The sequence below is a fragment of the Ambystoma mexicanum genome, chromosome 4p (assembly GCF_040938575.1).
Source record: "Ambystoma mexicanum isolate Mex_15411 chromosome 4p, UKY_AmexF1_1, whole genome shotgun sequence".
Taxonomy (NCBI): Eukaryota; Metazoa; Chordata; class Amphibia; order Caudata; family Ambystomatidae; genus Ambystoma; species Ambystoma mexicanum.
Window position 1 is genome coordinate 1164470717 of NC_090927.1, and position 22314 is coordinate 1164493030.

A 22314-nucleotide genomic window follows, 5' to 3' on the forward strand; every position below is an offset into this window, starting at 1 on the left:
CTCCAATGGGTGACGCAGTGCACGCAGCGGCCGGAGGCAGGAGCGGGTCGAGCAGCCCTGAGGGTAGAGGTGGCCGTGAGGATTGGGCCAGGTCTGAGCTCAAAATGTCTCTGACACTATCGGGGTGCCGCAGCCAAGATGGTGCCCGTTGAGGTATCCTTTATGAGGAACGACCCCCCTGCATCAGCCCCAGACAGAACCTGTGGCTTCCAATCAAACGGGGACTCCTAAGCGAAGCCGCATTGTGCTTGAGAGCACCTAGGCCCATGTATTAACCCCTTAAGTGCCAAGGACGAGTATGCTCGTCCTTTTTTGCATAAACTTGCATAATAGCCTGGCAACGAGAATCGGAAGAATAAGGTAACAGAGAAAATGTGATAATTTAGGGGCAAATAAGAGAATAGCCCATTGGTCCCAATTCAGACTTAATGGAAGTGACTTCTCTGATCCTGTTTAATTCTAGAGCATACTTTGAGATATGTTTGTCTTGCTAGCTTAAGCCCTGCCTAACAAACATTTGGAGGAACTGGCGTGGTTTTCTGTGTGCCCAGCCCATGCAACACCAATGTCCATGCCCGCTGCATTTGGCCTGAGTTTGCAGTGCTAGAGACCCTGCACAGCGTGAGTATTCGACAGACTAGAGTCGGGGGTCAGGATGAATGGTACCTTGGGTGCGTGAGGTCAGACGGGTGCTTCAAGCTGGTGCTGCAAGCTTGTTGCTGTGGCTAGACCACGCTCAGGTAGCCTGTGCGGTGAGTAGTTCCCCCGGAGGCCAGTAGCAGCCGGGCAGTGCAGGTCTAGGCTCTGGTATTGATTTTGCCACACCCAACGGGGTGGGGCAGGCAATTACAGGCCAACGGTGTCCAGCCTAGCCGCGTGTGATGTAGATTTACCTAGATTAAGTTGTATCTGCAGGCCGGCCGTCAGGTGGGTGGTGCGGGAAATATGCTCAGCACAGGGTGCAGCATGTATAAAACGATATGCATATAAATATGAGGTGAACTTTACACATTCTGCATGGCTCAGGAGGAAGGAGCGCTCTGGCACGGAGAAACTCGTCTCTGGGATATGATTACCAATGGACCCACACTTTGTCCTTAGTCGAGCCTAGCCGGCCACCTAAGGCCTAGACGGCGTAAATGCACACATGCATCTCCGAATTTAAAGCTCGTAGAACCTCCTGCACATTGACTATGGTCACCGAGGGCGTTCCAGCCACAAAGCGCATTTGTCAGGTACTGTCAGGTTGGAGTGACATATTCTTTACATACAGTATCATATACTCATTTACATTGGGTCAGGGGAGACACATATTTAGTATAGAAAGGTTTTAGGAAGCTATTATGGGTTATATTTTTAAACAGCCAATTTTGCCCTTAACCTTCATTGCAGTCTATGGAAAATGCCCCAAGCCAAGATGGAGGTTCTCAGTCTAAATTCTAATTGGCTGGAGATTGTTTATAGGGAGGACAATGAACATTCTAAACTGCCTTTCATCGTCCTTGCCCAGCTGAGAGGTCGTGTGCCTTGCAGCTCCTGCTTAACTTGGTCAAGGGTGACAAGTTTCTAGCAGTTGAGCGGAAAATCTGAAAGTATAACAGGAGTCGTGTATGGAGTTTGGTGGAGACACAGGACAGGAGTCAGAAACTTCCAATTTTCTGAGAAAAGAAGTTTTCAAGTCTCAATCACAAGATAAGTGACTTTCCATTTTTGTTGAACTTTGTAAAAAGGTTATATTTATTTTAAGGGATTGAAATCGCAAATCTGTATCTAAAAAGATTGAAGCGCGTACGTTTGTTTTTTATCGCTACGTGTCAATTCAAACTAGCGCGTGAGTTTTTTTTCCCGTTACTTTGAGCCCGCGCGTGTGTCTCTGCGCGTGAGAGTGAAGCGGGAGCGTGAACTTTGGACTCGCGTTTACTGTTCATTTACGCGAGGGTTTTTTCTACGTGATAAAATAAAAGCGCGTGTGCTTTTTCCCGCAATTTGGTTTTTTGCGCGTATGCGTATTTATTCGTGGGTTGAACTTTAGCACGTGTAATTTTTTATCGCGTCTTGGACTTTCGCGCGAGTGCGTTTTACCCGCGAATTGGATTGTCAGCGCGTGTGCGTATTTCCCGCGACTTGGAGAAAAGCGCATGTGTTTTTTCCCGCGATTTGGATTGTCAGCGCGTGTGCGAATTTCCCGCAACTTGGAGAAAAGCGCATGTGTTTTTTCCTGCGGTTTGGATTTTCAGCGCGTGTGCGTCTTTCCCCGCGACTTGGAGTAAAGCGCGTGTGTTTATTCCCGCGGTTTGGATTTTCAGCGCGTTTGCGTTTTACCCGCGGTTTGGATTTTAGCGCTTGTGCTGGCTTTCCATGTGAAGATTTCATCGCAAGTTTAAAATTCGTTCCTGAGTAAAAGACACTCTACAAAGAAAATATAAAATCAAATACAAGAACTTAAAAGAACTTCCTTAAACTTATTTGAAGAACTTTAGACCTTGTTCAAGAATCTTAGGGTTGAGCAGACGAACTACAAAGTTAAAAATTACATTCATGGACCTACTGAGAAGGCTGAATGATCTATAAGATTCTGGTCCACAAGTAAGGAAGTCTTGTCTGCTTACCACTTCTCTGGGCATACTGAAGAGAAGTACCAGGTATGGTTTTTTAACTATTTTGGTAAAGGATATAGAGTTTAAGGTTAGTATAGTAACCCATGAGTAATGAGGTGTATTGCATGTTTATGTTTTAACTGCAGGTGAAGAACCAGCGAGTTGATAGCTTCCAGCCTGGTGTTTGTTTCTTTGTCCCTTCCTCCTTTCCCCTGAAAGTGAGGTAAACTGAGCAGTTATATATATGTCAGCTCAGAGTGCCACATTTTGGGTGGATTGTCGGGGGTTCAGCAGCTTCTGCAGACACCAGGTTCTCAGCATGACAGCATTGTGGCCATACAAATGGGTAAAGAGCTCTATATAACTAACCAAGTACAATACAATAGATAACCATGAACAGTAACTACATGCTGTGACCCAATTAACCTTAATGTTTGACTATGGAAGGGTGCAAGAGTATGTATTCAAAGTTTATTTGGCATTGATCCAAATGGGTAGCACATTTTGGGAAGCATTGTGGTTAGTTTGGCCTGGGCTTAATTACTAGAAACTATATTTAGGGCCAAATTCACAGAAGCGTTTTATAATGGCAAACCCCATTGGAAAACGCCCTGGGAATAAAGGCCATAGTCTGGTCACGGAATGGCCTCATGAGGTGAGCGCCAGCTGGCTGGGTTATCTTACAGGCTGTAGGAAGCTTACGTGAGCAGCTAGGCCGGTTTATCATGGGATATAGATGCGTTTTATTAGAGTGATGAGGTGTTTGTGGGTTAGCGTTCATATGTGAGCAGCTAGGCCGAATTTACCAAGGGTTATAGCTGTACTCTAATTGAGTGATGGTGCAGAGTAGAGAGTAAGCAAAGGGATATGATATGACGGTTCATGCAAAAAAGGGTCTAAGCATAATGCGCTTCAAAGCAAGTGCTGAGGTACGGAAAGTGGGGATATGCCAAGACTGGTACATGAGGACCGGGAAGGCTGGGTACACATCGCGGGGAGTCGTGGTAGGGAGAAACAGCAAGTATGGAGGGGCCCGGGTACAGAGATACATTACGGGACCAAAGGGGCTGGGTATATAGCGACATAAGGGAAATGGAAGGGCTGAGCAGGTAGTCACTACGTGGGACACCGGAGGGGGGGCATGGGTGCACAGCGATATTATAGGGCACCAGGAGGATGGGTGTATTGCGTCGCAGCGGGCAGGCAAGGGCTGTGCACATAGTTGCATCATATTGTACCCATGGATTGGCGCAGGGACGGGATGGTTTGTGCAGCAGTGGAACGTGGGGACCTAGGGGTAGTGGGTACATGGTGACATCGAGGACTGGGAGGGCTGGGTACACATTGCAGGGAGCTGTGGTAGGGAGAAACAGCAAGCATGGAGGGGCCCGGGTACAGAAAGGCAGGCAGGGCTGGGCAGGCAGTCACTACATGGGACACGAGAGGGGCATGGGTGTACAGCGATATCATAAGGGACCAGGAGGATGGAGGTATTGCATCAGCGCATGGGAGGCAAGGTCTGTGCACATAGTTGCGTCATATTGTACTGGTCGATTGGTGCAGCGACGGGATGGTCTGGGCAGCAGTGGAACGTGGGGTCCTAGGGTAGTGGGTACACTGACATCGAGGGGAGGTGAGGGGGTGGGTTGACAACAACATCACGGGACTGGGTGGGGGTATGCATCGATAGCACAGGGGCTGGAGTGGTAGGGCACAGTAGGGACATTGCAGGGACTAGTGGGCTGGGCATACGGTCACAGGGCCAGAGATTTACGGTGGCAGGGCCTGAGAGGGAGGCGTACATATTGACAACACGGGAGCTGGAGTGGTAGGGGCACTCAGGGACATCACAGGGATTAGATAGCTGTGCTTACAGTGACAGGACATCGGGCCTGGGGATACATAGCGACTGGAAGGAAGGGTTTACATCAATTGGACGGGCGGGTACAAGCGACACACAGGCGCTGTGGGGCATACAGCGAATCACGAGGACTCGAGGTGGTGGGATACTACAGAGGGACATATAGCGTATCACGGGAGGAGGAGGGCAGGGGAACACAGCGATACATGGGGCATACAGCGGCGGAGGGCTGGGCTTACAGCAACAGGACGGGGATCAGATGGATACATAGCGACATCATGGGGAACAGGAGGGCAGGGTACAGAGCGAAACACGGGCACAGTGGGGCACACAGCGGGGTCATGGGAACTAGAGGGAGGCGACACGGGGGATATTTAGCGGTATTGCGGGAACAGGAGGGCAGGGGTACACAGCGACAAATGGGCACAAAGGGGAACACAGAGACAGAGGGCTGGGCTTACAGTGACCAGACGGAGGGGCTAGAGGGATGCATAACCATGTGGGGGAAGGGGCAGGGAAAACAGCGACACACGGGTGCAGTGGGGCATACAGTGACATCACGGGGACTAGAGGGGAGGGCAATACAGAGGGATACATAGCGAGAACACGGGAGAAGTGGGTAGGGGTATACGACGACACACAGGGCATAAGCAACATCACGGGGACTAGATGTGTTGTCGAAGGGACAAGAGGGGCATAGAGGGGTTGGGAATACAACACAGGGCTAAAGGGGATGGGGGACAGTGAGACACGGGGACCTAGGGGTATGGGGCACGTAGTGATACATGGTGGGCAAGAGTGGATGGGGCATGCAACGGCTCAGGCCAAATGAGTTGGGGGACCCAATGTAGGACGAGTGATGATCCAGGGAGAACCGGAGATCCTTTAATCTGTATTCAGGGATAGGGTTGTCTATGGCTGAATCAAAGTTCTTGTTCATTGATGACATGGTTGGTTCACATTGTATCTAGTCTTTTGGTGTTTTGGAAATTCAATCGCTTCTTTAAGGTTGAGGTTGGTGTTATGGAAAGAGCCACGTTTTCAGTACATTGCGGAATGTCATATAGTCTTGGGTGTGTCAAATATTTGGGGGAAGTGAGTTCCACGGAGTCGGGCCAAGACTGAGAAAGCAGACCCTGCGATCCTGAAAGAGTTAGTGGTAGGGATCACTAAAAGGAGGGCAGTGCTTGATCTTAGGGTGCGCATTCAGAGGTAAGGTTTTAGCTTTTCTTGCAGGTATAATGGGCCAGTATTGTGCACTGCTAGGTGAGTGATGCACAGGATCTTGAAAGTGGCTCTTCGTCTGAATGGGAGCCAGTGGAGGGTTCTGAGAGCAGGAGAAGTGTGATCTCTTGGACCGAGGGCGAGGAGCAGCTTAGCAGCAGCGTTTTGCGCACTTTGGAGTTTGTTAAGGTGGTAGACTGGGACTCCTAGGTATAGGGAGTTGGCATAGTCCAGTCTTGATATTACAATCGACATAACAGCGGCAAGTCTGTTCGGGAAGAAGAGGTAGGGGAAGATGCGTCTGAGAAGTTTGAGATGGTAGTGACAGCATTTAAACACATTGTTGATCTGTCGGGAGAGGGTTAAGCCAGAGTCCATAGTGCAGCCTAGGTTTTTTACTGTGCCACAGATTCCAAGGGAGTGGAGACGGTCAAGGAGGATTGAGTGGTTAATCGTGTCAAAGGTTGCAGAGAGGTTGAGGAGAATTAGTGCAGCGCATCCTTCAGAGTCTGCAGTGACCTTAAGATCATCCCATATCAAAATCAGCGTGGTTTCGGTTCCATGCCATGGTCTGAAGGCTGATTGTGTGGGGTCGAGGAGGGTGTTGGATTCAACAAAGGCCTTTAGCTGGGAGTATGCTGTTCGGTTGATGGGTTCTGCAAGGAATCTAGTGTTTGAGATGGGTCTGTAGTTTTTGGGGTTGAGGGGGTTGAGGGATGTTTTTTTTAAGAAGAGGGTTGACATGCGCAATTCTGAAGGCATCGGGGAAGATGCCATAGCTGAGAGAATCATTCAGTATGGTTCTCGTGTGATCTCCTGCGCAGGTGGACGAGACTATTTCTTTTAGGGCAGAGGTGGGGCAGGGGTCAATGGGGGAGCCAGACGGTTTTCTAGCAGATAGTAGGTCACGAAACTCATCTCTGGAGATGGGTCTGAACGAGTTGAAGGTGGGTGGATTGGGGCAGAGGGGGGTGGGTGGTTCTGCGGCTGCTCGGTCATTGGGGGGAGAGTATGGCCAGTTTGTTGTTAAGGGCAGTCGTCCTGTCAAGAGCGGTGGTGTAGAAGTGTAGCGATAGTGAGTCACAGAGCGATTGTGATGGGGTAGATTGGGTAAAGGTGCAAGTAGGTTTGCCAAATTCAGAAATGATTCTATGGAGTTCTTTGCTGCTGTTTCCACAGTTGAGAATCAATTTGTTGTAATAGGCTTTTTTGACATTCCGGATTTTGGCTTTGTAGTTACGAATGTGCAAGGCGAAAGCAGATCTGCTGAGGTCTGTTTTTGATGCTCGCCATTTGCATTCCAGAAGATTATTTTGTTTTTTGTTTTTTGGCGCTCCTCAGCTCGGGTGTGAACATTTGGTAAATGATCCATTGCGTGAGGAAGCGGGCTGTTGTAACCAGGAGGTCTGTTGATGAGTAGGAAGCTGTAGGAGAAAGTCGGAGGTAGCGAGAGTTTAAATAGAAGGGATTTGCATGATGGAATGCATGTCTATGATTCAATGAATGAGACAGAGATGTGAGATTTGAAGAGGACAGCCACGCCGCCTGCTCTGGAAGGTCTGTTGAGCGGGATGAGCGAGTAGCCGGGGGAATGCTTCATGTGCAACAGGGGCATAGTCATCAGAGAACCAGGAGACTAGGTCTGGTTTGTCAGAGAAGAGGAAATCGAAAATGCTGTGTCTGTTTTTTGCTACAGAGCGGGCATTAAAAAGGATGCAGTCGACTACGGCGTGAGTTGTGGTCATGGAGGAGGTCATCGGGAAGTGAACGGGGGGAGCTCGGGGGATTGGAGGGGGGCAGTAGGACATTCTGGTTTGTTGAGACTGGGAAAGGAGGGGTAGCAATGGGGTATGGTTCCAGCAGATTTAGAGTGATGGGCCATTTGGTTAGATCGGATACATCGGGGGAGGCTGGGAAGAGCAGGCGGGTGGAGGAGGATTTGTGAGGGGTGTGGGTAGAGTTGAGGAGGGGCGGGCGAGTGGACAGATAGTCTGTGGTTGTGAGGCAGATTTCAGGGTTAGGAATTGGAGTGATTCTCGAAGGGATCGGGGGTCCGGTGTACAGGGAGAGAAGTCGAGAGAGATGGGGTGGAAGCAGGGCAGGGGGGATTGTGATGGAGAGATGGAGAGATTGGGAGGTCGGGTTGAGGCAGAAGTGGTGAGGAGCAAACAGTCATGGAGGGAGACCAGGCTCGTTTTCTACTTTTCATGGGTTTAGGTTCAATGGCGAGACGTGCTGCTTTTAGAGAGGGGACGGGATATGGGGGGGTTGTTGGTGGGGGTTGAAGGTGGGTAGTTATGAGGTGCGTTAGTGAGATGGAGGTTGGGGGTTAAGGTTGGGGAGTGGGAGGGAAGGGTTTGCGGTTCTGCATTGGGCTCGGGGGGCGAAAGGGAGGGAGGGATGTTCGATGGGGGCGCAAGGAAGGAGTGGAAGAGGATGAGGGTTTGAGGTGGTTGGAGCACCAGCGGGCTCCTCTGGTTTGGGAGTTTGATAGGGGGTCAGGTGACTTGGCGTGGGCTATTAGGGAGTTCTCAGTAGCGGTCAGGGGAAGGACGGGGCGATGGGTTTGGGTGGGAAGGGTGGGGGGGAGTAGACTTCTGCAGGGGGAGGTGCTTGGCGTGCCAGAGTGCACCTCTGATTTTAGAGCTGGATGTGGGGTGGTGGTAGGAGAGTGGGCAAGTGGCGTTAGGCTGCAGTGAAGGGCGCGGGCAGCTTTGAAGGGTTTTGCTCAGGGCGGGAATAGTGCAGCGGTTTGAGAAGGTGGGTGCTAGAATGCGGGTCAGGGGCTGAGGGGGATGAGTGAGGGGAGGAGGGAGAGAACGGGGGTTCTAGGAATCCGGATGGGTGTGAGAGGGGTATTCTTGCAAGATGGAGTCTCCATTTGGTGTTGTGAAGCTGGGATTGATGAGCTAGTGGTGGTAGATGGGCCCTAAATCTACTAATCAAGAAGTGGAATAGACTAATAGGGACAGTTTATAGATAGGCGTGTTTAAACCGGCAGAATAGAACACAGAGATCTCTTGGGCACACTGTCTAGATGCGGTAGATGCTTACAGGAACAGTTTGTGAGTGTTTTCGAACGGCAGAATATAACACAGCAGTGGCTAAGGAGCAATGGTTCTAGGTGTGAGTGAGAGGTAAAACAACACAGTAATCTCTTAGATTTGCTATCTAGGTGTGGAACAGGCTAGGGAGTTTGGGGGTAGACTGCCAGAATATAACACAGTAATCTTGAGCACACAATGTAGATGTCAGACAGGCTAGGAGGGCAGGATACAACACAGAAATCTTTTGAGTAGAATCCAACAGAGTACACTTTGAGCGCACAATCTAGCGCCCCTGGGCCTGCAAAAGGGGACTATGTCCACGTGGGAATGTCATCATTAGTCGCATTATTTAGGGAGGGAGGATTTTTCTGAAACCTCAGCCTTAGCAACCGTGCTCTGCGCGTGTACCTCGCAGTGGCAAACATAACATGAAACTGCGCGGAGTCTTAAGAATGTCACAGCCTCACCTGTGTGTCGGAAGCCGACAGCGCTCAGAACAGGCTTCAAATAGGAGCGTCTCAATTTTAGAGTCATGGGGCAGATTAACAAGTATGCATCCTGGTTTCACTTACTGCCCTGCACGCGGGACACGCCCCGCAGCGAGTAGCGGACCATGACTTGGTGATTGTTGCTGTTTGCAATATCCACATCCTGAGACGTATGTACAGTGCTCGCTCAAACGCCGGGGTTATTTTATCGAAATGAATATTTTACCCAACCGTCGTCCACAGGGTTACATATTCTGGATCTAATTTTAAAAACATTGCTTTCAGGTGGAGCTGCTCCCTTGCTACGATACTTGCATTATTTTGCAAAGTTCTGGGGACCAAACGCACTTGGTCCGCCGCCATATGCATGAATCCCTTTTGGATATTTGGATTTGTAGAGCGCACTACAGCCCGCAGGCATCAAGGCGCCACCCACTTGGATCTTTTGCCCCCATAGAAAGACATTAGATGAATTAAGACATCAGAGTATTTTTCTAGACCCTCCGTTTTCCAAAGTCTTACCCAATAAAGAGCAGGATTTAAAGCTAACTGGTCACTAATTGGAATGGCATCACGTTCTAGATAAACCAATTAAGTTGGAACACTTATGGGGAGGAGGACGAGTATTTTCAGGAACTTGTGTTTCATATATGTCCAGACTGAGGTATCCTGTCATTTCAGCGAACGTAAAAGTTTCGAATGGCAAACTTTTGATTTTTTTGTCGAAATGCCATTCTTTCGAAAATAGTGTATATTGGGGATCCCCTCAATATACACTAAAACCTAGAAACTTTACATGGAGCTGTCCAGTGCTGAAATTACAGCCCTGGACACCTCCATGTAAAGGTTTTAAAGTTACAAAAAAAGCATTGAAATGCCAATATGCACACAAACTTTGAAACGTTACATGGAGCTGTCCAGTGCTGAAATTACAGCACTGGACAGCTCCATCTAACGTTTCAAAGTTACAAAAAAAAAGCATTGAAATGCTACTTTTAACATGTAAAAGTGCATTCAAATTGAAACCAGTCCATGACTACCGTTGACGGATTGGTTTCAAAAGAAATGCACTTTGCATGTTAAATATAGGCTGTACCAGCTTTTTTTTTCGAAACGTTTTTTTCTAAATGATCACTATAAACCCCAGCCTGCCAGTGTTGGCATAGCCCCAAAGCTCAGAGCCATAAGTAGCTGCGGGTAACACCTGCCTGTTGTATAGTTCAAATGCCGGGGAAATTGCCTAGATGCCTCTGGGTTATGTGCGCGTTACAAATGCCAAATAAATAATAAAATAAATACATTGCACCACTTCCATGTTCAGTAAAAAAGGATTGGATAGCCCCACTATATTTTTCCAAAGTGATACCATTATCAGTACTTTCGGGATCTCCCACACTCGTACATTTTTTTGTAATACTCCTGTACTGCAGCGAGTAGATATCCAATGAAGAGTGCCCCAGCAGGGCTAACCGATGAAAGAGCCGGGGCGGGCGAAGATATTTAGCAAAAAGGGTCGAGAGGGAGGGAAAAGGCATTGGTGTGAAAGGTTTGTGGCAGGAGTGGTGGCAAGCCACTCACAGTGCAGAGAGATGGAACCGACGCATAGAAATACAAACTCAGCCACAATGGGAATACATAGGAAGAAGGGGAGGGTTGGCAATTACAACGAGCCGGGAGGAGGCAACGAAGAGCAGGAGTGCTTGAGAGGGGGGTTGCAAGCAGGCCAATGAGATACAAGCATTTTGGATACATAGTAACTCATTTTGAAATGTGCTTATTAACACCACAGGGCATGAATCTTTAACGTGTGTATTAATAATATATCCATTAATGTTTAATAGAAGATGAATATGGTAGTTTACTGCTGTGAGTTGTACATAACGGTAGTCAGAGAAGTGGTAATAGCACCACAATACAAAGCAATGCCGCCATCCTGATTTTGGTTGTACAGTGAGAGGCTTCAATCACAGAGAAGAGACGAGGCATGGTGGAATAGAGGTAACCACTCATATTAGACCCAGTGGTACACTTTAATGGAATTGGCACCTGCTTATGAGTATTTCTGATGGACAGTACAAGTGCTGCAGTCAAGGTGAGCTTTAATGCATTTAATTAGCCATGCTGCATTCATTGATATTGGAATGTAGGAAATCATTGAAAGTATGTGCAAGGACACTACCTTGTTCTTAGTTAGAGCAGAGAGCTGATCTGATACATTGATCTCAGAAGTGGCTTGCAGTTCACCGAGAAATGTTTTGCTCCATGCTGTAAAATTCTGCAGCATTTCCTCAAATGTGTGGTGCTCGGCCACCAGAGACTGAAGAAGCTGTATCCTAAAGGAGAGGAGATAAAAGTGAATGGGACTTGCTATGGCTGACAGATCAACATGGCTACTCACACATACTGCAAACAGTAGCCACCATCTCCCAGTAACACTTAAGTAGCAAATGACCAGCACAAAAAAGGAATTTACCAAACTAAAACCAGGATTTAAATAAAGGCGATGACTATGTACATGTACGATTATATGGTTACTGTGTTTTGTGTTTGGTAACTTTACACCAAACTTAAATGATACCAAAATGATAGAAATTTAATTAAAAAAAACAATGGGTTTCAATATCATCACAAGTGATATTGCAACCAAGACACAGTTGAGAACATAAACGCGTGGACCAGTGCGGAACTAAAAAATACACATATTCACTGTCTGACAAACACATTTCGTTTATGCCTGAAAACATATGATGTTATTTAGTTTCCATAATCACCTTGGACAGCAGCATTACAACCGGATCTTTACTTATGGTCTGTCTGTTGATACATGCATGTTTCACGTGTCACGTGCCCCTTCAGAACTCCACAAAACGCTTCTTATAACAGATGTCTTGGCTCAATGTCTCTGATGTGCTTGTCCATGTTTTTGGTATTCGCCGAGTTTAAAATAAGGATTGAGAAGGTCTTGTAAATGTAAGCCCCTTTTCAACTGCCACCTAGTGACACCTGGGACCAAGAGAAACGCCAAGACCTCAGGATTAAGTTCAAGGGTTTTATTCAAGGAACAACTGCACAAGATGGGCAACTGAAAATAAAAAAAGGACTTCTCCAATACAAATGAAAAAAGGTCAGGATTGTTCTGCCTGTTTTTTGGAGGGCCCTCTCCATCCTGGATCAGGCAAGCAATGTCTTCTTTGGTTTCCCTGGTTGTTAAGGTCTTCCCACCCTTGGGCTAAGTTTCAACGCTCACAAGTGGGTACCCCCTGCCTCCTGGGCAAGTCACAGCCCATTTTTGAGTTGATAGTTCTGGGGCTCACTTCTGGAGATCGGCCACATGCAGGATTTCTCAGGACTCGAACCCCCAACCCTATCTAGTGGAAAGTACTGCCAGTGCACAGTCAGCTAGCAGAGTCTCTGTGGTGATAGTCAGGTCGAGAAGTAGTTGCGAGGTAGCCCGTTAGGCCTGTTCTTCCCGTGGACCTTGCCTGTTGTTTTCCCCTTCAACCTCTCTGTTCCTGTGCCGTCCTTCCTGATCCCATCAAATTCCTCTCCTCTCCCCACCAATCAGTCCTCTTTAGGTGGACCCGGCCCTCTGGAACCTTCCGACTCCTGCTATATAGGTACGGGCCTCCTCCACCTGATGTGATGCTCCTGAGCCTCATGCTCGTTCGTCTAATACCTTCCCTACCACCATTGGTTGGTGCTATTTCGTCTCAGCTATTTAATTCTTTCTCCTCTGTCTCTCATTACAATAACTCAATTATTTTGGAATCCTGCCTCTCCAACTCCCTCAGTTTCTTTCACCACCTCTGATCCTCTCTTGTCCACTCTCTCTCTCTCTCACTGAGTGACATACTTGCCTCTTCCTCATCAGGGCCACAACTGACTCTTGTTTTTTGCTCTGTCACCAACACCACCCACTTCTACTTAAACTACCCCTGCCTTTGTACTGATGCCATTACTTCACCCTCCCCCACTTCTACTACTGTATCCAACTCTTCTCCTTGAGCTCCCACCACCCCTTCCCTTCTGATCTTACAACCTCCTGGAGTAGCCACTTCTCTCCTCTTGTTATTAGCTCCACCTCCTCTTATTATCACCTCTGCTTTCTTACTGTACCATGATCTTCTGAAGTATTGCTTTACGGCTTAATAACAACACCAGCTCTTAGTGTAACCACCTCCTCCTTACTGATACTACCTCCTCCGAACCTGTCATCCATAATGTCCTCAGAATAAGTGCCATATGTGGGCTGACGGATTCCTTGTGTGGGGTTCTGTCAAGGTGAGACTTGCTTCCAGGACAGAGGTTGCTTCTAGGTTTCTTTGATCCTCTCCAGTTTGCCAGCAGACTGCACCTCCTGTAACATCTCATTCAAGGCTGCTGGAACTGTAGGGGAAGGTTGTCCTCTGTCCAAAGTCTCCAGACATGGGTTTCAAAGTTAGCAAGTGGTCTTCTATGCTGGGGGTCACCATCGTCCCTTCTGCATAGTTCTTTTTTATGGTCCATCTCTAGAACTTCCTAGCCTGCAGGTGAGAATTCCAGAATTGGCAGGCCTCCTGTTGAGATAGGAACTTGACATTGGCGCGTTTTGGGGTCTGGATTCCTGGTTGCCTTAGGTTTACAGTGTTTATCTTTCTGGACTGGTCATGAGACACAGGGCTGTTCCCAAGGTAGGATATGGAGATGACCTCCTTGACCTGGTTGTCTGGCTGGTTATCCTCTCCGGAGCATCCTCTGGTGTGGAGACCTCGCTTATCAGGTGTATGGGACAGGGATCTCACCAACTCTTCCAGATCCCTGATATCTGCTTTTCAATTGGTACCAGATGGTGGCAGAGCTGCCAAAGGGCCATGACCCAAAGCTCCCAACATGCCCTTTAGCTCCAGCTCTGCCACGAGAGGTCCCTTGTTGGACAGAGGTGCTTTCTTTTACTCTTCCCTTGGTCAGCTTTACCTTCCCTAATTTCATCCTGCTAACTTGTTGATGTTTTCCACATGGTTCCCTGTTTCTATCTGCAAATAGGATAACACCTCCCGGGTTGAATGTGGATGGGCATTCAGGTTAGGTTTGTCACCAAGTAGTTAAGATTACCCCAATGGTGTTCCAGAACCTAGACTTTTGTGATCAGCATTTATTTTGTATTGTGCATTAGTTTAATAAAACCTTACAACTAGTAGTTAACACCATACAGCAAATTCAAAAACAAACTACAAAAATAAACATTGTTCAATTCAGAGAATCCCATATAGATTTTAAAAAAATGTCTTAAAAAGAAAACATGAAGCATACAGTTCATTTTGAGGGACATGTATCATCAAGTTATAGATCGTAGATTAATTTTCTATAAAAACAGGTTAATATTGATGATCATTTTAAATTGATCAAATGTAATGTGTAAAAGAACTTAATAACAGAGATTGTCAATGAGATGTTATTGCCAGTGAATAAGAGCCTGCCCCCAGAATACATCAGTATTTACCCAATCTAAATTATATACAAATTTAGAAACAATATCAATCCTTACATTTTGAAAAAAGGGACATCTTGTCATAATGTGCCTCAGTGTCTCCATTTCCAGGGTATTATCACAATATCTAAATGTATCAGTTGAAACCAAAGTTCTATTTCTTATGCTGTTATTTCCCTCATAGGTAAAAGATTAAATCAATCTTAAAAATGCATATCTCCAAAAAGCATCAGCAAATCGTTCCAGAGAATTGGCAACACAGCACAATTTATTTAATACTGTAGCTAAATTAGAGAATGATTTGAATTGAGTCTTTCGTATTGCACCAGTCCCATTGAAAAATAATTGCTTTTTACTTCTAAGTATTTACATGACAATTCCTCTCAAGTTAGATGCATTATTTTTAAATGCAGTGACATTTTTTAATACATCCCACAAACATTCCAGTTTTTTGTTGACTTACCAAGATTTGGAAGTAACAAAACAAGGAGTTATCAGGCAGGACTATAAAATGCATGTACAAAGATAGAAGCTTCCATAGGTAACAAACATACATTGACACAAGGCCCAATTTATAGCGAATAGTTACGATAGGCACACAGTTTGGTAATGATAATGCTTTGCTCCAAATCTTCCCTCAATTTGATCAAAATCCATTGAGTCAGCTCAATGGGACATTTTCAAACCATACATTATTGATGGTCATTCATTAGCTCTATAGTAATTAATGGGATTAACGAAAATCTCCCATACTTTAATATAGTTCATATGCAAACCAAACTGCTAAACTTTATTTTTTAACCTTGTAACTAGGGAGAGTTTGCAGGGTCTTGATGACAATTGGAATCCCAAAGACTTAAGATCATTAACAATCTTCAAATTGTCTGATCCTATGTTCCAGTTATATTCATGTTTCTTATTTGTTTTAGAGAATCTAATAGTTTTTGTTTTGTTTAAGTGAATTGTTAATTCATTGTCTATAGTAAACTGATGGAAAGCACCTATAAGGCACTGAAAGCCTAATTGGGTGTTATCCAAGCGAGTGATGTCATCACCATAGGTAGGCCAGCAGATTTTGAGCACTTCTAAATGTGGAGATATGAAAGCAACCTTATCCAGATATACTCTCATGTCGGATACATACATATTAAATAGTAACAGTGCTAAACCAAGCCATTGTATTAATCTCTTGGAAGTTTATATTTCATTCAAAAGATTTCCCTGCAGATTTAGTCTGACTTGAAATTTTATATCCAAGTCGAGGTAGATTAGAATGTTAAGTAATCTGCCTGGAATTTGCCATTTCCACAGTTTGTACCAAATGATGGGATCAATTGACTGTTTCAAAGGCATGGGATAAGTCGAGGTCAGACTAAACCTGTTTTGAAAAGCATTTTTCTTTTTGCACTCGTGAAGAAAGAAGTCTCGTTTGTCCCACCTGGTAAGATCTCAATTTCTACCCCAGTTTTCACTAGGAGCTTCTCAAACCACAACATCACCAGTTCTTTTGGTGCAAAAAGCCTGGAAGCGTGGAGTCTATTGGCAGAGACAGGTTGGGATCCGGGCAGTGGCTGCCTGGGCGAGGAACCAGAGGTGTGATACTCTGGACCACTGAATATATTGTTGGTCTTGGGGCCACCTATCTTCTGAAGTGGGGTCCAGGAGACCGACTCACTAAAAATGAAGCAGGATGTACTGTGTGGGCAGATAACTGCCCTTTTTACATGAGTGGCGGATTTCCTTGGATTGGGCCTCTGCCCAGTCTCTATTCCCTTATAATCCGCTCTGGTGGGTTGCTCTTCTTTTACCATCAATAGTGATTGTTGGGGCTTTTCACAGGGACTGAAGCAGACAAACAAAATGAAGGTTTTGTAGTTTAATTTATTTTCTGATACAATCCTCGGTTGAAAAACGGAGGGGTTGAAACACTGTAATTGCGAAACTGCATGATTTATCAAACACTCCTGTTAAATTGTGAAATGACTTCCCTGATGGTCTGAACCAAGTTTTAACAATGTTGCAATACACGCTAGTAGCTCCTGGTGAACAGAACTATTTTTTCTTAAAGAGAAAGGCAGCCTTTTCTACGCTATAGCTGGAGGTTTGTTTAAAGGGAGCTGCCATTTACATAGGGAGTGGCTTACTGTTCCCGTGCGCTTATTCCAAGGGTTTGGATTGGGGAAAAACACTTTGTGTCTGGTTTGCCCTGATATTCTATTGATCTAGGGAGGGACTAACAACCCTGGCACTGGCTCGGCAGAGGGAACGTGTCTGTTCCCTGCCATCAGCGGATTGGTTGGGACAGCTAGGGGATTTTCTGCAATGTGGAAGGAAGGATAGCTCAGGGGCAATGCGTTTTGTCTTGGAAACAAGACAACGCGGCACACCACAGGTTTGAATCCAATCCGGTGCTAAGAAACCACTCATTGGTATTACGCGCGTTATAAAAGAAGAATTATAATGTGTCATTAGAAAACCTACTATCCACTACAGAGGCGAGCCTGTGCGTTGTTTTCTATCATACCAGGAGAATGTTTGCATAGTCAACACAAAACATGGGGATTTTGACTATCCCAGACCACCACAACATTTGCAAAGTGGAGCTTTATGGATGTTCTGCACAGTCTTAAACAATACTGTTTTTTAAATTACCTAGTTAAGAGTCCTTGAATTTAAAGTATATTACCTATTTTTATTTACAGGCAAAGTGAATGTCCATAGATTTTGATGTTGAATGTGCCGATTTTGGCTCATTTCACTCATGTCAATCAGACATGTGTATGTTTTTTTTAATAGTATTTTGTATGCCCTGCGCTTGGTAAATGTCTGCCTTGAAATTATTATATTATCTACAACATGATGACTTTGGCCTTTAACCAAAACATACTAGTTGAACATGACGCTGTATTTATAAATTGGAAGAGATTTGAATACCTTATGCTGTGGTTGTAAAACGTGGGCCATTTAATATTATTGCCAGAAAAGGCAGATGGCGGGAGGACACACACAAACTGCCCTCTTATACACACGGCCATATTAACATTTTCAGCGTAGACCAGCGCTTAGGTTTCTCTAGAAAGGCAACTCCAAAAACACCACTCCTTGATTTCCTCCCAGATTGGAAGAATAGTTACCTAGCTTCCAGCGCAGACAGCTTCCTACAGTGCTTGTTTGACAACCAGATAGCCAATCAATAATAATGATGGTGACTGTCTAAATGGCACACTCCACAAACTCAATTGTCTCCTGGAACTTCAATAATAAGCTATTATCCAATTTAATAAAGCATATTTTATCAATCTTAGAAAGATGAAGGATTGAATCAACCCAGCCGGGAGTTGAGCCTGCGACCTGAAAACCTCTGGAAGAGATTGGTAATATAGATGACAGACAGATAGATATAGCTGTGAATGGAGGATAGCACAGAGGCAACACGCTGGTCTTGGAAGCAAGACCACACCGAACAACAGAGGTTTGAAACCCGGATCCGCGCTTAGAAACCAAACTCAGTTAAGGTATTAGGTGCGTTGTAAAAAAACAATTCAAAATAAAACAAAAGAAAAATAGTTAAGGTGAGCAGTGAGTTCCATAGGAAATCGTACAAAATCAATTGCTAAAAACGTTGACTTGTGTGACGGATTTGGCTGAATATTTTCAGGCAATTTTGTACACCCAGGTCTCTCCAGACTGCAAAGTCTGGGAAAGGATTGTTACAAAAGAAAAAAAAGCAGGTTCAGTGAGGTCAGGGGTGAGCTTAGTAGGGTTTTAAACAGCTGGAAGCCTGGTAGTTTCGTAAAATGTACAGTGGCCATGGCAAAAGGCCAGTGGCACCGATAAATATACAGTGGGCATGGCCAAAGGCCATGGTCACAGGCCATGGCTGAAGGCCACAGCTAGTAGCCCATTACTTTTTTAAAATATACAGTGGGCACGGCCGAAGGCCATAGACAGTGGCCTGGTGCTGAGAAATATACAGTGGCCATGGCCAGTGGCACCGAAAAATATACAGTGAGCACGGCCGAAGGCTGTGGCCGCTGGCCGTGACTAAAGGCCATGGTCAGTGGTGCCAAAAAATATGCAGTGAGAACGGCCGAAGATCATGGACAGTGGCGCTGAGAAATATGTAGTGGGCACTATCAAAGGCTGTGACTACTGGCCATGGCCAGTGGCACCAAAAAATATACAGTGGGCACGGGCGAAGGCCATGGCTAGTGGCACGGTACCGATTTTAAATATACAGTGGGAACGACTGAAGACTGGGCTGGGAAATATACAGTGGGCATGGTCAACGGCTGTGCCCACTGGCCATGGTCATACAATGCCCATGGCCTTTGGCCAGTGGCACTGAAAACAAATGATGATATAACAAAATCCTTAAAATTCAAAGAAAAAATGAAGTGCAGTTAAGGTGAGCAAACTCAACAAAACCCTTGAAATTCAGCACATTGGAAAACCCAGGACCAGCTTAACTCGGCGCGTTCCCATTGCAGAGTCCAAGAGCACATATTGATTATAAGAGAAGGAATTATCAGTGCAATGCCACTCAAAATTGCATTATGGGGGATATGGCATTATGGGTGAGATCAACAGGAACTCAGCGAGTTAAGCCGGTCCTTAGTTTCCCAATGCGCTAAATTTCAAGGGTTTTGTTGTGTTATGCTTACTCACCTTAACTGCACTTCAACTAAAAATGTGTCCTTGAATATATATATATATCACATAGACTGACACAGGCACACAGATAAACAGATAGATAGATAGATAGATAGACAGATAGATAAGGCAAAGCCAAAGATAGAGGAAACCAAAGAAAAACACAGCTAGAGAAAAAGTGTACATGCAGAGTTAGATGGATGCATAAAAGGATGCGTAGATGGATTGAAAGATAAACTGACAGACATTATGTGAAGTAGACGGAGCTAGGCAGACAGAAGGATGGACAGGTTGCATTGCTTTCAATAGACGGAACGACAATACCGATAATATAGAACTTTAGGCAAATATTTGGGATCACACATAGATAGCAGGTAGTGCAGGAACACGACAACACACACAACCACCCACACTCACCCACCCGAGCTGGCTGGATAGCTGCCTACTCAATACTGGATGGACATCACTGCTAAAGGCTTCTGGACAGTTGATATTCGGAAGAAACCCACCTGCTATTGACTGTATCTGGCAGGGCCTTCCATCTTGCCTCCAGTTTCTCCAGGCTCGTCTTCATCTCATTGGCACTGTCTGTGGAAGCGGTTTCCGAAAGCGATTCATTCAACTTTGCGATCTTCAAGTACACCGGGGCATGCGTTGAAATGTCAGCTTGCAAATCCTGTAAGACCAAAGTGACACAATATGCCAATAGCATACACACAAGCAGATGTTGTATTTGTTTGTTTGTTTATTTATTTATAGCATGCGCCAGACCCATAGGTATCAGGGCGCGGAAACAAGACCTTCCACTTATTCAAGCGCAATACTAAGCGCTGGTTTCAGGATTTGGATTCAATGACAGCTTAACTTCCTTGATCTAAGGTCTGTCTTCTGCCCACTGTTATTACTGTAAACCCCGTACTTTAATATTTAACTGTATCTTCCTCAATGCTCTGTATGTAACTGTATTACTCATGTATCAGCAATACGTATGTATCGTCCTTTACCTAATGTATGTAACTGTAACGTTCTGAAACCTGTACTGAAAATGATGTGCCCGGATGCCCAGTGGCCTGGCTGTGCTTTATATATAAAACAAATACAAATACAAATACTTTAAGCTTACATAGTTACAGAGGTTACATCGTCAAAAGATACAAGTCAATACAGCAGTACAGCATGTAATACATGTGCGGTTACAAATAGGGATCCATGGCTTAAGCAACTGGGTTCCGTCTGGGTTATAGGTACTACATGGCCGGTCTTACACCAGATTGCACTCCAGGTGGGAAGCATCGTTGGTGCCCCCCCTCCCATTCATCAGAATGTGCGCCTCCTCCCCCGACTGGCTCAAGTCACTCCCAAACTACACCTCTGTTGTGCGACAAAACTCCTCCTCAATATGAAAAAATAATTACTATGTAAATGAAGCGTTTCATTACATTGTAATTCAAGTACTTTACAGAAGAATTCTAATGTGAAAACACAGCTGTTGCGGCCCAAGTAAATGGTTTTTCTGTCACCTGCTCTTAGGGAACGCCTTGCCTGAATGCAGTTTCAAACTGTCCGTACTGACACATTGCAGCGTCTGAGGGCCACTTCTATCTATCCGTGGGCACCAGTATTATCTGGGGTAAATCTTGGGGACAAGGGCTGCCTTTGCGAGCTTGGTGGCCACTGGCTAGACCAGTATCAACAGGCCAATGCAGGCACCACTACTTGTGGGTACAGCACCTTTGGCGCCAAACCTGTCTTCAGGTGCCCAAATTGGACTATTGGTCAATAAATGCCCAAAAGCACTGGCTTAGCATCTTACTGTTGGGCAGTTTTTAGGGTGGTCAAAACGGATCTGTTTAAATATACTTTAAAATGCACAATCTATCACAAAGCCCCCTCCCCCCCAGGTGAATAGCACTCCAAAAGTCTTTCCCCAAAAGTATCTAAAAGACATTTTGCGATTATGGCTCACTTTTCATCGGCGCCCGGACACATTAAAATCCTGGCCCAACCCAACCCGGCCTGCCCAGTCTTATGTTCCTTGGCTCGTTGTAGAGTGGGTACAGTTGGTGACTTAGAAGTACCCCCACTATGACCACCGACCCCCGTGATGAAAACCCAGTTATGTACAGGAGCAACACGAAGAGGACAGGGGGATGAGGGGGAAAGAAAGAAAGAAAGAAAGAAAGAAAGAAGAAAGAAGAAAGAAAGAAAGAAAGAAAGAAAGAAAGAAAGAAAGAAAGAAAGAAAGAAAGAAAGAAAGAAAGAAAGAAAGAAAGAAAGAAAGAAAGAAAGAAAGAAAGAAAGAAAGAAAGAAAGGAAGGTGCGGAACAGAAACAACAACTCGAGAAATCAGAGTAGAAAACATTTTATACATCTGCATCTGCAAAAAATCTGCCTGCCCTTTCACACCTGTTTTGCTGCATCTTGGACAGATGTCCCCCCAAGTGCCTTACAGTAACTCTTACCTCACAAACTGCCATACCAAAGACCCCCGCCAGGGGCTCCCTCATGCTTGAGCATAATCAAGTGGAGTTGACTGGCATGTTGGCCGAGTCTCAGGTTTGAAGATCAAGAGGAGGCTGAGTTTGTTAAGTGTGAGTCGATGCTTGGTATACCGCACGGGTAGAGTAGTGTGAGGTGGGTGATGGCGGTGAGAGGCACAGGGTCCCCGCAGAGTGACAGTGTTGAGGAAGTCAATAAAGCAGCAAATTCTGCAAATTGGCCTGCCAATTGCTGCCCTGCCTGAGGGACGAGGCTGCCTGCCGCCCGCTGCAGTGTGGAATACGAACGTAAGTTAACAACAAATTAAAATGATGCATCATTAGGCAGTTTTAGGCTGCCTAATGATGCATCATTTTAATGTGTTGTTAACTTACGTTCATATTCCTAGGCTGGCTGGCTTTGGCTGGTGCGTGCGACCTGGCCCAGTGGCTTTGCACTGGCTTGAGGCTCAGGCGAGCGCCCCCTAGAGGCTGACTGA

General features: G+C 45.7%; 1 protein-coding gene across 17 annotated transcripts in view; it reads right to left on the reverse strand.

Moving 5' to 3' along the window:
• The window catches only part of SYNE1 (spectrin repeat containing nuclear envelope protein 1), a 1651720-nt gene that overhangs the window by 942090 nt on the left and 687316 nt on the right, over nucleotides 1-22314 (reverse strand). For all 17 annotated transcript variants that reach the window (XM_069606781.1, XM_069606782.1, XM_069606785.1 and 14 more), the window contains 2 exons: nucleotides 19847-20013; nucleotides 11397-11550 (listed from right to left, as the gene is read on the reverse strand). In XM_069606781.1, coding sequence (XP_069462882.1) covers nucleotides 11397-11550; nucleotides 19847-20013 — 321 coding nt within the window. The remainder of the gene's footprint in view (nucleotides 1-11396; nucleotides 11551-19846; nucleotides 20014-22314) is intronic.